The sequence below is a fragment of the Pogoniulus pusillus genome, chromosome 16 (genome assembly GCF_015220805.1).
Source record: "Pogoniulus pusillus isolate bPogPus1 chromosome 16, bPogPus1.pri, whole genome shotgun sequence".
Taxonomy (NCBI): domain Eukaryota; kingdom Metazoa; phylum Chordata; class Aves; order Piciformes; family Lybiidae; genus Pogoniulus; species Pogoniulus pusillus.
The window spans coordinates 23,107,532-23,120,632 of record NC_087279.1 but is presented as its reverse complement, the minus strand read 5'-3'; the positions used below and the strand labels follow the sequence as shown (position 1 = coordinate 23,120,632).

The 13,101-nt window shown below is 51.2% G+C and overlaps 1 protein-coding gene across 1 annotated transcript in view; it reads right to left on the bottom strand.

The window, feature by feature from the left end:
* Window positions 1–13,101, bottom strand: part of SYNPR (synaptoporin) — a 197,628-nt gene that overhangs the window by 50,461 nt on the left and 134,066 nt on the right. Inside the window, exon 3 of the mRNA XM_064156996.1 lies at window positions 3,737–3,861. Within this exon, the coding sequence (XP_064013066.1) occupies window positions 3,737–3,861 (125 nt within the window). The remainder of the gene's footprint in view (window positions 1–3,736; window positions 3,862–13,101) is intronic.

Sequence of the window (13,101 nt, the reverse complement as noted above, 5' to 3'; positions counted from 1 at the left end):
TCTATAATTCCATTATGCCTTCTGCAAAGAAACCCTGTTTGGCACCATCCTTCCAACGTGCTGGAACGTTGCAAGTACTCAGCAGTTACTTCCAGTTCTCTCTCAGCAAGGCTTAGAGGGGATCCATCCACTTCTTTCCAGAAGCAGAGGACACCGTGTCTAGTAAAACACCAGTTGCTGGCTTCTTCCTCTTCATTTTAACAGTACTTAACATAAAGTACTATCTTATAATCATGCAAACTAAAAGATCTTTACTGTAGGGTGTATTCTGAAATGGCTTCTGGACAAATGACCTATTTGGAAGTGAATCACATCACAAATTCACATAACTCAATGTTCAGGCTCCCTTTTATGCATACTAAGCAGAAATGAAAGAAAATGCAGACAATTTTAAAAGACAAAACACCCCACCAAAAACCATAGAATCAGAGAATCAGCCTGGTTGGAAGAAACCTCCAAGCTCAGCCAGGCCAACCTAGCACCCAGCCCTAGCCAAGCAACCAGACCATGGCACTAAGTGCCCCAGCCAGGCTTGGCTTCAACACCTCCAGGCACAGCAACTCCACCACCTCCCTGGGCAGCCCATTCCAATGCCAATCACTCTCTCTGACAACAACTCCCTCCTAACATCCAGCCTAGACCTGCCCTGGCACAACTTCAGACTCTGTCCCATTGTTCTGTTGCTGCTTGCTTGGCAGAAGAGACCAACCCCACCTGGCTACAGCCTCCCTTCAGGGAGCTGCAGACAGCAATGAGCTCTGCCTTGAGCCTCCTCTTCTGCAGGCTGCACACCCCCAGCTCCCTCAGCCTCTCCTCACAGGGCTCTGCTCCAGGCCCCTCACCAGCTTTGTTGCCCTTCTCTGGACACCTTCCAGCACCTCAACATCTCTCTTGAATTCAGGAGCCCAGAACTGGACACAGCACTCAAGCTATGGCCTGAGCAGTGCTGAGCACAGGGGCAGAAGAACCTCCCTTGTCCTGCTGCCCACACTGCTCCTGAGCCAGCCCAGGATGCCATTGGCTCTGCTGCCCACCTGGGCACACTGCTGCCTCATCTTCAGCTACTCTCTACCACATCTGTAATGCCAGGAGATGTGTCTCTTTGGAGTAATAACTGTGTGTCAAGGAGGAACAACAGTGCAAGGAACCAAATTCAGTTTCCACTCTTTGGAAGCTGCTGTATTTCAGACCATGTTAAAGCAGTGTGTGCTGTTACATCTGGCCTGTGCACAGCAGTCAGGAGCAAACAAGCATGTGATGGTTCCCAAGGAAGGAGAATTATCTCAGAGTCATAGTGTACTTAGACTTGAGATTGGATTATGTATTCTTTCCCCTAATCATCTCAATCCCTTAAAGAAACCACTTACAGCAAAGCGAAAGGTTTCTAGAGTGGATCTGACATCTCCCCAAACAGAAGACTGTGGATTTGCTTTTGCAGTAGGCTCCTAAATGGCATGAACATTTACATGTGTAAATTTAGCCCCACTACAGATTCCAGATGTACTCAAACAACATAAAAATCTGTTTCCCCAAGCTGCTAGGTTCCAAGTTTTAAGCATCCAGGATCACAGGATGTTAGGGGTTGGAAGGCACCAAGAGATCAGGACAGGCAATTAGTAGGATTTTCAAAAACACTTCAAAATTATGCTTCCAACTTGGTTCATCTTCTCCTTTCCCTGCCCCAGAGAGTCAACCAGCTTGGAAGAGACCTCCAAGCTCAGCCAGTCCAACCTAGCACCCAGCCCTAGACAAGCAACCAGACCATGGCACTAAGTGCCTCAGCCAGGCTTTGCTTCAACAGCTCCAGGCACAGCCACTCCACCACCTCCCTGGGCAGCCCATTCCAATGCCAATCACTCTCTCTGACAACAACTTCCTCCTAACAGCCAGCCTAGACCTCCCCCAGCACTACTTGAGACTGTGTCCCCTTCTTCTGTTGCTGCTTGCCTGGCAGCAGAGCCCAACCCCACCTGGCTACAGCCTCCCTTCAGGTAGCTGCAGACAGCAATGAGCTCTGCCCTGAGCCTCCTCTGCTGCAGGCTGCACACCCCCAGCTCCCTCAGCCTCTCCTCACAGGGCTGTGCTCCAGGCCCCTCCCCAGCCTTGCTGCCCTGCTCTGGACACCTTCCAGCACCTCAACATCTCTCTTGAAGCAGCATTTTCAGTTCCTTGCTACTCTAGTGGTTGGGAATCCTCCTTCATCTGCAGCTTAGATGAACTCTCCACTAACTGTGGTGTCACCCTGTCTTTAATTCAGGCTGATGTGGCTTTGTTCTTTTCCCTTGCCTGATGACTCCAGCTTGGATGAACTATCCACTAACTGTGGTGTAAGTCTTTCTTTAATTCAGGCTGAGGTAGTTCTGTTCTTTTTCCTTGCCCCAGGGCTCACTGTGCTGTCCTGGCCTTCCCAGATCTCTGCATGCCCCACAGTGTCTCTCTCTTCAAAGGACTCTCATTCCCCAGCAGTTCTCACTGCCCCATCCCCACCAGGTTTTAACCAAATTCATTCCTCCTGCACACTCAGAGCCTAAAAACCACCATGAGGAGATGTAGTGGTTCTGGGCATCACCCCCCCAATGAAATCACCCAGACTAGACTGAGCTGGGTGGAAGCTAAGGAATGAAGCTTTGTATTCACAGCTTAGCACAAGATACAAGCAGAGATTTGCCATGTATTACAGATATTTACAGCTATGTACAGTAGTAAACAAGTTAAAAGTAATACAGAAACACCATACCCCTCCCACCCAGCCAGAGTGCCCAGGAGGGGCTCCCAACCACCCTTCCACCTTCTTTTTACTCCCCTCTCTTATCCCCGAATCTGCCTTATGTGCAAGGTGAGTTGGAAGGCTCAGCAAAGGGGGTTAGTAGCAGAAGGATTAGTTGGGTTCCACAGATCCAAGCAGAAGCAGTTAATATGGCAGAAGCAAGGGAGAAACACAGACTCTGACTTCCTTATCTGTGTTTGTGTCCTTGGTTTTGTGCCTTTCAGCAAGCCTATGAGTGAAGCAGACACCACCATTGTTTCCTTTCCACAGCCTATCATCTAATTTCTCTCATTAAAATATCCCAATTAGCTTTAAACCAGCACAGGAGAATTCAGGACTGCCAGATCAGTGCTTAATGGAGAGCTGCTAGAACTGATGGGAAAAGCCTGCTGACAGTGGGCTTCACATCTGCCTCCCTGCACATGTCTGTGAATGTTTGGGTGTTACCTGCCCCCAAACACTTCAGAAATCACCCAGACTAGACTCAGCCGAGCCTGGAAATTAGAATGGGGCTTTAAATTCACAGCTTAGCACAAGATACAAGCAGAGATTCACAATCTATACAGCTGTAGACAGAAATAGACAAATTAAAAGTGATATAGCAACACAACAGCCCTCCAGAAACCAGAGTCCCCAGGAGGGGCTCCCAACCACCCTTCCACCACCTTCCCACCCCTCTGTCTTATCTCAGACTTTGCCTTATGTTCAAAGCGAATTTGGAGGGTTGGCCAGATGGGTTAGGATGCAGAAAGATTAGTCACAAAGACAGCAGGTTAATGAGAGAGAAGTGCAGCCCAAGGGTGTTATCTATGTTTGTGTTCTTGTTCTTATACATCTCAGCAAGCCTCTGAGTGCAGCAGCCATCAGCATTGCTTCCTTTTCACAGCCTAGCATCTAATTCTTCCCACCCAAATCTCCCAGCTGGGCTCAGACTAGCACAATACCCCACCACAAACCAAAGGGAGTTACCTGAAGGGGTAGGCAAAGGCTATGTCGATGCTGAAGTCACTCTCTGACTTGTTTGCACAGTCCACACTGAGGCGCAGCTCTCCGGAGTAGCCACCGCATGTTGCGAATGCAAAGATTGCAAAGAGCTGTCAAAAACAAGCAACATTGGAATGGGGTTGGGTATGGGAATACTAAATGCAGTGATTCTGTAGAGGTGCCTGAGCATGGCACGCTGCTGTTGCAGCACGGTGCTGCTTGCAGACCTCTGCTTGCTGCAGGGACCGCGGTACCGCAGTGTCACAGTGTCACAGTGTCACAGTGTCACAGTGTCACCAAGGTTGGAAGAGACCTCACAGAGCATCAAGTCCAACCCTTTACCACACAGCTCAAGGCCAGACCATGGCACCAAGTGCCACGTCCAATCCTGCCTTGAACAGCTCCAGGGACGGCGACTCCACCACCTCCCCGGGCAGCCCATTCCAGTGTCCAATGACTCTCTCAGGGAAGAACTTTCTCCTCACCTCCAGCCTAAATCTCCCCTGGCACAGCCTGAGGCTGTGTCCTCTTGTTCTGGTGCTGGCCACCTGAGAGAAGAGAGCAACCTCCTCCTGGCCACAACCTCCCCTCAGGTAGTTGTAGACAGCAATGAGGTCACCCCTGAGCCTCCTCTTCTCCAGGCTAACCAATCCCAGCTCCCTCAGCCTCTCCTCATAGGGCTGTGCTCAAGGCCTCTCCCCAGCCTCGTTGCCCTTCTCTGGACATGCTCAAGCATCTCAATGTCCCTCCTAAACTGGGTCAGGCCTGTGGGCCAATGTGATCAGAGGCGTGCCACGAAGGACTCCAGATGATTCAGTGTGACTTATGCCAGAGACACTCTATTACATACAGCCTGAGTATATAAGCACTCAGCCAGTAGAGCACACACCTACACGTTAGCATAATTAGCCCAGGACAACCCACCTGTGATGGTTTGGGTGTTCCCTGCCCCCCCACACTTTGGAAATCAGCCAGACTAGACTCAGCCAGCTCTAGAAATTGAATGAAGCTTATATTTACAGCTAGCACAATAGACAAGCAGATAGTTACAGTATAGACAGAGACAGAGATAGACAAGGTAAAAGGTAATACAGAAACACAACAGCCCTCCCAGAAACCTGAGTCCCCAGGAGGGGCTCCCAATCGCCCTTTCACCTTCCCCCTACCCCTCTCAACCTTACCCCAGTCCCAAGGAAGACTAAAGGTTCAGCCAGAGGGTTAGGAAGCTAAGTGGATTAGCCCAAAATGGAGGGTGAGGTTAGAGAGATGCATCTCAGCCAGCAGCCCCAGCAAGAGTGATTATCGAATGTTTCTATTTCTTGTCCCTATACTTCTCAGCAAGCCTATGAGCGAAGTAGACATCACCATTGTTTTCTTTCCACAGCCTGTAATCTAGTTCTTCTCACCAAAACATTCCAGCCTGCTTCAAACTAGCACACCACCACATCTGCATAACCCACGCCTTGCTTTCCTCATTAACGAGGTGTCTGTTATCTATCCCTTCCCAGATAGAGGCAGTGCAGCTGGCGAGAATCAAGGTTTGTTATTATAAGGACCTGCCTGTTGTCATTCTCTTCACATCCTTTCCCACAACTCTTCTGCACCTGCACCCCACAACTCTGCTGCATTCTGCATTCCCACACACTGGAACATAAGCCATGGCCATGAGAGAATGCAGGAGCTCAGAAGTGCTGAGTTGAGATCAAGTGGAAGGTTGGAATGAGCTTAGAGAGTGGTGTAACAAATAGGAACAGATGTAAGGCTGCAGCCTGTGGTTTCACCTATCTCTGCTGACTTGGATTGCTCAGACACAGTGTACGTGTTGCTGAGAGAATATGATGAGTGTCAGGGCAACAAAGCTGGTGAGGGGCCTGGAACACAAACCCTATGAGGAGAGGCTGAAAGAGCTGGGGGTGTGCAGCCTGCAGAAGAGGAGGCTCAGGGCAGAGCTCATTGCTGTCTGCAGCTACCTGAAAGGAGACTGTAACCAGGTGGGGTTGGGCTCTGCTGCCAGGCAAGCAGCAACAGAAGAAGGGGACACAATGTGAAGTTGTGCTGGAGGAGGTCTAGGCTGGATGTTAGAAGGAAGTTGTTGTCAGAGAGAGTGATTGGCATTGGAATGGGCTGCCCAGGGAGGTGGTGGAGTCACCGTGCCTGCAGGTGTTGAAGCCAAGCCTGGATGAGGCACTTAGTGCCATGGTCTGGTTGACTGGATAAGGCTGGGTGCTAGGTTGGACTGGCTGAGCTTGGAGGTCTCTCCCAACCTGGTTGATTCTATGATTCTATGCTAATCAGTATGTGATTTCTAATACAGGTACATGTAACTAATTACAGTTGAATACAATTTGTAGCCTTCTGATGAAAGATATAAAAATCACAAGTTTGGAATGCCATAAACTGATTGGCTTGCACCAAGCATCTCCCTGTCTCTTCTGATGCCTATGGCATTTAGCCCGTGGCATAATTGGGTTTCATTTCAGCCACCACCACCACAAGCAGATCCATGCAGCAGGTCTCACTGCAGTGCTGGCCCCCTCAGGTCCAGCTTATCCACACCACTGTTCATGCAGAGCACTGCCAGGCATTACTCCTGCACCCTTCCCCAAAGCAAATGGAAGAACCACAAAGCTTGAGGCTCTCTCACCACGTGTAGATAGAAACATTACCCTTTGTCCGTGCCAGGCCTCCCCTGCTGCTCTGAATCCTCTGGGATTTACAACCCAGGCAGCTGTTTAAATCATCCCACTGACAGCCATGCTTTGACAAGGAGAAGGATGAATACTGACCCAGCGTAGTGAGTCAGTCTTAATCCAAACAAAACACTGGCAGAAGCATTTATAAGGAGCAATCAGGAATGGCAACATCAGCCCAAGACAATTCACCTGGCTGCCATCCTATGACACAGCAACAGACAGAGCTGGGCTGCCCCTCTTCCACCTCAGCTGTGGCTGGGGAAAACCACACAAAAATACTTCTACTCTTTTTCACAGTATCACCAAGGTTGGAAGAGACCTCACAGATCATCAAGTCCAACCCTTTACCACAGTGCCCAAGGCTAGACCATGGCACCAAGTGCCACATCCAACCTTGCCTTGAACTGCCCCAGGGACGACGACTCCACCACCTCCCCGGGCAGCCCATTCCAGTGTCCAATGACTCTCTCAGGGAAGAACTTTCTCCTCACCTCCAGCCTAAATCTCCCCTGGTGTAGCTTGAAGCTGTGTCCTCTTGTTCTGGTGCTGGCCACCTGAGAGAAGAGAGCAACCTCCTCCTGGCCACAACCTCCCCTCAGGTAGTTGTAGACAGCAATAAGGTCACCCCTGAGCCTCCTCTTCTCCAGGCTAAACAACCCCAGCTCCCTCAGCCTCTCCTCGTAGGGCTGTGCTCAAGGCCTCTCCCCAGCCTCGTCGCCCTTCTCTGGACACGCTCAAGCATCTCAATGTCCCTCCTAAACTGGGGGGCCCAGAACTGAACACAGCACTCAAGGTGTGGTCTAACCAGTGCAGAGTACAGGGGCAGAATGACCTCCCTGCTCCTGCTGACCACACCATTCCTGATGCAGGCCAGGATGCCACTGGCTCTCTTGGCCACCTGGGCACACTGCTGGCTCATGTTCAGGCGGGTATCAATCAGCACCCCCACATCCCTCTCTGTCTGGCTGCTCTCAGCCACTCCGACCCCAGTCTGTATCTCTGCATGGGGTTGCTGTGGCCAAAGTGCAGCACCCTGCACTTGGAGCTATTGAACCCCATCCCATTGGACTCTGCCCATCTGTCCAGGCGGTCAAGGTCCTGCTGCAGAGCTCTTCTGCCTTCCAACCCAGCCACATCTGCCCCCAGCTTAGTGTCATCTGCAAACTTGCTGATGACTGACTCGATGACTTCATGGATCACTGCCATGCTGGTAGGCTTGATGGGGCAAACATGGGCCCAGACATGCTCCCCTCCCCCCATCCTGTGCTGGGGGAAGCAAGCGTGGGAGGGGAGAGTGAAAGCCCTGGCTTCACCTAATATGGTGAGGCCTGGCAAAGTGCCACTCGGGTTGGCTAACCTTTGTCCAATGCCCCACTGGTCTTGGGCTGGATGTTGATAAGCAGGTAGCATGGGATCTGCTGCTGCTGCCTCATTTTGCCTGGAGAGCTTACCAGGAACAGGCTCTAAATGTCTGCATGCCATCGGTCTGCATAAGCCAGCCAGGCATCGTGCTGAGACTGCACATGGCATTGCATCCTGCCTGCACCTGAAAGTCTCCTGCTAAGACTAGAAGTCCTGGAGATACACAGATTCCCCAGAGGAGCCAGGTGACAAGGTCAGAGGCTGTAGCCAGGTGGGGTTGGTCTCTTCTCCCAGACAACCAGCAAAAGAACAAAGGGACATAGTTTCAAGTTGTGCCAGGGGAGGTCTAGGCTGGATGTGAGGAGGAAGTTGTTGGCAGAGAAAGTGATTGGCATTGGAATGGGCTGCCCAGGGGCACTTAGTGCCATGGTCTGGTTGATTGTCTAGGGCTGGGTGCTAGGTTGGCCTGGCTGAGCTTGGAGGTCTGTTCCAACCTGCTTGATTCTATGATTCTGTGATTGTCTGCCTCCTCTCCCCAGAAGCCTGGGAAGAATCAAGTCTCAGCAGCCAACAAGACAGAGTTCCACATGCTTTGGGTTCTGTCTGAGTTATACCTTGTGAGTAAATACTTAAAAACCTCTTCCAGTATAATATTTGTGTTTGCCACTTTAAGAAATAAGTGCTCAAGTTTTGCCTGTGCCCTGCATTTTTGTGCCTGTGAATAAGTTTCTAGTGAGTTTTAATGTTGATAAACAGTTTTCATAGTTAATCATAGAATCACAGAATCAGTCAGGGTTGGAAGGGACCACAAGGAACAGCCAGTTCCAACGCCCCTGCCATGCCCAGGGACATCCTACCTTAGAGCAGGCTGCACACAGCCTCAGCCAGCCTGGCCTCAAACACCTCCAGCCATGGGGCCTCAACCACCTCCCTGGGCAACCCAGTCCAGCCTCTCACCACTCTCATGCTCAATAACTTCTTCCTCATCTCCAGTCTGAATCTCTCCACCTCCAGCTTTGCTCCATTCCCCCCACTCCTGCCACTCCCTCGCAGCCTCAAAAGTCCCTCCCCAGCTTTTTTGTAGCCCCCTTCAGATCCTGGCAGGCCACAAGAAGGTCCCCTGGGAGCCTCCTCAGCTCCAGCCTGCACAGCCCCAACTCTTTCAGTCTATGCTCACAGCAGAGCTGCTGCAGCCCTCTGAGCATCCTCATGGCCCTATAGCTATTAACAATCATCTCCTGGATATCAAAATTAATACAGATTATCAATTCTGCACAATCCCTCACAACTACCATAAACCAAGGTGGATACTGAGGGGCAGTTAGCTGACACTCAGCAAAACAGAGGAAAAATAAATCAATCAGGGTAAACTCATGCAAACCAGGCAGGAACAAAGAGATTGGGGGGTTGTGATTCAAGCCCTTATCACATCTGAATCTCCCAAGAGGAAAAGGTGAAGGAAAAAGAGTGCAGGCCAGAGACACTTTGGCATTTATACTTGTAGCAGTGGTTCAAACAGGAGAATTGGAAGCAGGCATGTGGGACATAGAGTCATAGAATGGTTTAGGTTGGAAGGGAACTCAAAGATCATCCAGTTGTAACCCTCTGCCATAGGCAGGGACACCTCCCTCTAGAACAGGTCGCTCAAGGACTCATCCAACCTGGCCTTGAACATCTCCAGGGAGGTTGTGGAGCACAGAATCTGTGATCACATTGGGTGATTCTGTGCTCCACAGCCTCCCTGGGCAACCTGTGCCAGTGTCTCACCACCCTCACTGCAAAGAACCCTTTCCTAACATCCAGTTTCAATCTCCCCTCTGCCAGTTTCAATCCATTCCTCCTTGTCCTGTCATTACAAGACCTTGTCATTAGTCCCTCCCCAGCCCTCCTCTAGGCCCCTTCAGATACTGGAAGTCCACTGTAAATTCTCCTCCAACCCTTCTCTTCTCCAGGCTGCAGAGCCCCAACTCTCTCAGCCTGTCCTCATAGTTGCCCTCTAAGCATCTTCATGGCCACCTCTGGACTGGCTCCAACAGTTCCATGTCCTTCTTGTGTTTGGGGCTCCAGAACTGTACACAGTACTCCAGGTGGGGTCTCAGCAGAGCAAATTAAAGGAGTTTTAAAACACCACTGATGTAGGCTTTCCTGGAAGACCCTGAGCAGAAGTAGTGACAGTTCCTTTATGCAGTTGTAATTTAACTTAAAGGACAGGTTAGACTCTGTTGATTGTAGCATTACAACTCTGAAGGAACCCCACCAGCTTTAACAGAGTTACTGTGAGCTGTACAGCAGGACAGATATGGGTAATGTCCCCCACAGCAAACTGCTGGCTAAGCTGTCAGCCCGTGGCTTGGATGGCAACACTCTGTGCTGGGTTAGGAACTGGCTGGAGGGCCGGACCCAGAGAGTGGTGGTGAATGGTGCCACATCCAGCTGGCAGCTGTCACTAGTGGTGTCCCTCAGGGATCTGTGCTGGGACCCATCCTCTTTAACATCTTCATAGATGACCTGGATGAGGGCATGGAGTCAGTCATCAGCAAGTGTGCAGATGACACCAAGCTGGGGCAGATGTGACTGGGTTGGAAGGCAGAAGGGCTCTGCAGCAGGACCTTGACCGCCTGGACAGATGGGCAGAGTCCAAGAGGATGGCATTCAATAGCTCCAATTGCAGGGTGCTGCACTTTGGCTACAACAACCCCATGCAGAGATACAGGCTGGGGTCGGAGTGGCTGAGAGCAGCCAGACAGAGAGGGATCTGGGGGTGCTGATTGATACCCACCTGAACATGAGCCAGCAGTGTGCCCAGGTGGCCAAGAGAGCCAGTGGCATCCTGGCCTGCATCAGGAATGGTGTGGTCAGCAGGAGCAGGGAGGTCATTCTGCCCCTGTACTCTGCACTGGTTAGACCACACCTTGAGTGCTGTGTTCAGTTCTGGGCCCCCCAGTTTAGGAGGGACATTGAGATGCTTGAGCGTGTCCAGAGAAGGGCAACGAGGCTGGGGAGAGGCCTTGAGCACAGCCCTACGAGGAGAGGCTGAGGGAGCTGGGATTGGTTAGCCTGGAGAAGAGGAGGCTCAGGGGAGACCTTATTGCTGTCTGCAACTACCTGAGGGGAGGTTGTGGCCAGGAGGAGGTTGCTCTCTTCTCTCAGGTGGCCAGCACCAGAACGAGAGGACACAGCCTCAGGCTGTGCCAGGGGAGATTTAGGCTGGAGGTGAGGAGAAAGTTCTTCCCTGAGAGAGTCATTGGACACTGGAATGGGCTGCCCGGGGAGGTGGTGGAGTCGCCGTCCCTGGAGCTGTTCAAGGCAGGACTGGACGTGGCACTTGGTGCCATGGTCTGGCCTTGAGCTCTGTGGTAAAGGGTTGGACTTGATGATCTGTGAGGTCTCTTCCAACCCTGATGATACTATGATACTATGATACTATGATAATGACAGGTAAGAGCCTGATCACAAGTCACAATTAAACAAACTAAAATCAGAAAGCCAGAGGAAACAAAGAGTGCACACAGCTGAAAAAGAAAACAGGGTCTCAAAGGCTGAAAAAATTTACAGCAAGCAGATGTAAGGGCAAAATAAAGGGCTGCAGGAGTCAGTAATAGCAACACTGAAATGTAATGAAGAGAAAAAAATAGAGCTGTCCTTGCCACAGAATGCTCTGTGAATCACAGACACATCCTGCTGGGAAAAGCCCCTCAGGGTCACCAAATCCAACCATTATCCCTGCTCTACAAGGTGCACCCTAAACCATATCTCCAAGCACCATGTCCAAAGGACTTTTACACACAGCCAGGGTTGGTGACTCCACCACCTCCCTGGGCAGCCCATTCCCATGCCTGACTACCCTTGCTGAGAAAAAAATATTCCCAATATCCAGTGGCAGCTTGAGGCCATTCCCTCTTGTTCTATCACTGTTTACCTGTGAGAAGAGCCCAGCAGCAGCCTCTCCACAACATCCTTTCAGGTAGCTGTAAGACAGCAATGAGGTTTGCCTTCAGCCTCCTTTTTTTCACACTAACCATCCCCAGCTCCCTCAGTCACTCCTCATGAGATTTATTCTCCAGGCCCTTCACAGCTTCCTTGCCCTCCTCTGCACTGGATCCAGCACCTCCACATCCCTCTTGTATTGAGGTGCCCAAAACTGAACACAACACTCGAGCTGTGGCCTCACCAGAGCTGAGTCCGAGGAGACAATCACCTCCCTGCTCCTGCTGGACACAGCATTTCTAATCCCAGACAGGCTGCCATTGGCTTTCTTTGCCACCTGGGCACACTGCTGGCTCATACTGAGTTGTTTGTTCACTATGACCCCCAGGTCCCTTCCTGCCAGCAGCTTTCCAGCCACACTGCCCCAAGTCTGTAGCCGTTGCAGGGGTTGTTGTGGCCCAAGTGCAGGAGCTGGCTTTTAGCCTTGTTGAAGCTTGTGGCATTAATACTGGCTGTAGACAGTGTCAAGGTCTTCCCTCAGCCTCCTCTTTTTCAAACTAAGCAGGTTGTTAACTGAGGTTGTTAACTCCCAGCATGAGCAACACGAGGCAAATCCAGCAGCCTCTGTGGGCTTCCCCTTTTCATGTGCATCTCTTCCCCAGGTGCAGCCAGGCTACAGGGATGACTGCTGAGCACTGGGGCAGAGTCCCTCCCTGGCTGGAAGATGGCATGCTGAGCACCATGGACCACAGAGAGTAACATCATAGAATCAGAGAACCAACCAGGCAGGAAGAGACCTCCAAGCTCACCCAGCCCAACCTAGCACCCAGCCCTGGCCAATCAACCAGACCATGGCACTAAGTGCCTCACTGAGTCTTTTCTTCAACACCTCCAGGCACGGCGACTCCACCACCTCCCTGGGCAGCTCATTCCAATGCCAATCACTCTCTCTGCCAGGAACTTCCTCCTAACATCCAGCCTAGACCTGCCCTGGCACAACTTCACACTGTGTCCCCTTGTTCTGTTGCTGCTTGCCTGGCAGCAGAGCCCAACCCCACCTGGCTACAGCCTCCCTTGAGCCTCCTCTGCTGCAGGCTGCACACCCCCAGCTCCCTCAGCCTCTCCTCACAGGGCTGTGCTCCAGGCCCCTCCCCAGCTTCATTGCCCTTCTCTGGACACATTCCAGTACCTCAACATCCTGCTAATCCCTTCCAGTGTGCCCAAGGCATATGGCTGAGGATAGATTTGCAAAGGTCTTTAGGTACTCAATGATGAGGAAAATTGATAAAATCTTTTATTGAATCAATTCTTTGTGCTGAGCTCATTGGAAAAGAGGAAAACAGAATTTCACTGTGAAAGGACTTGCTA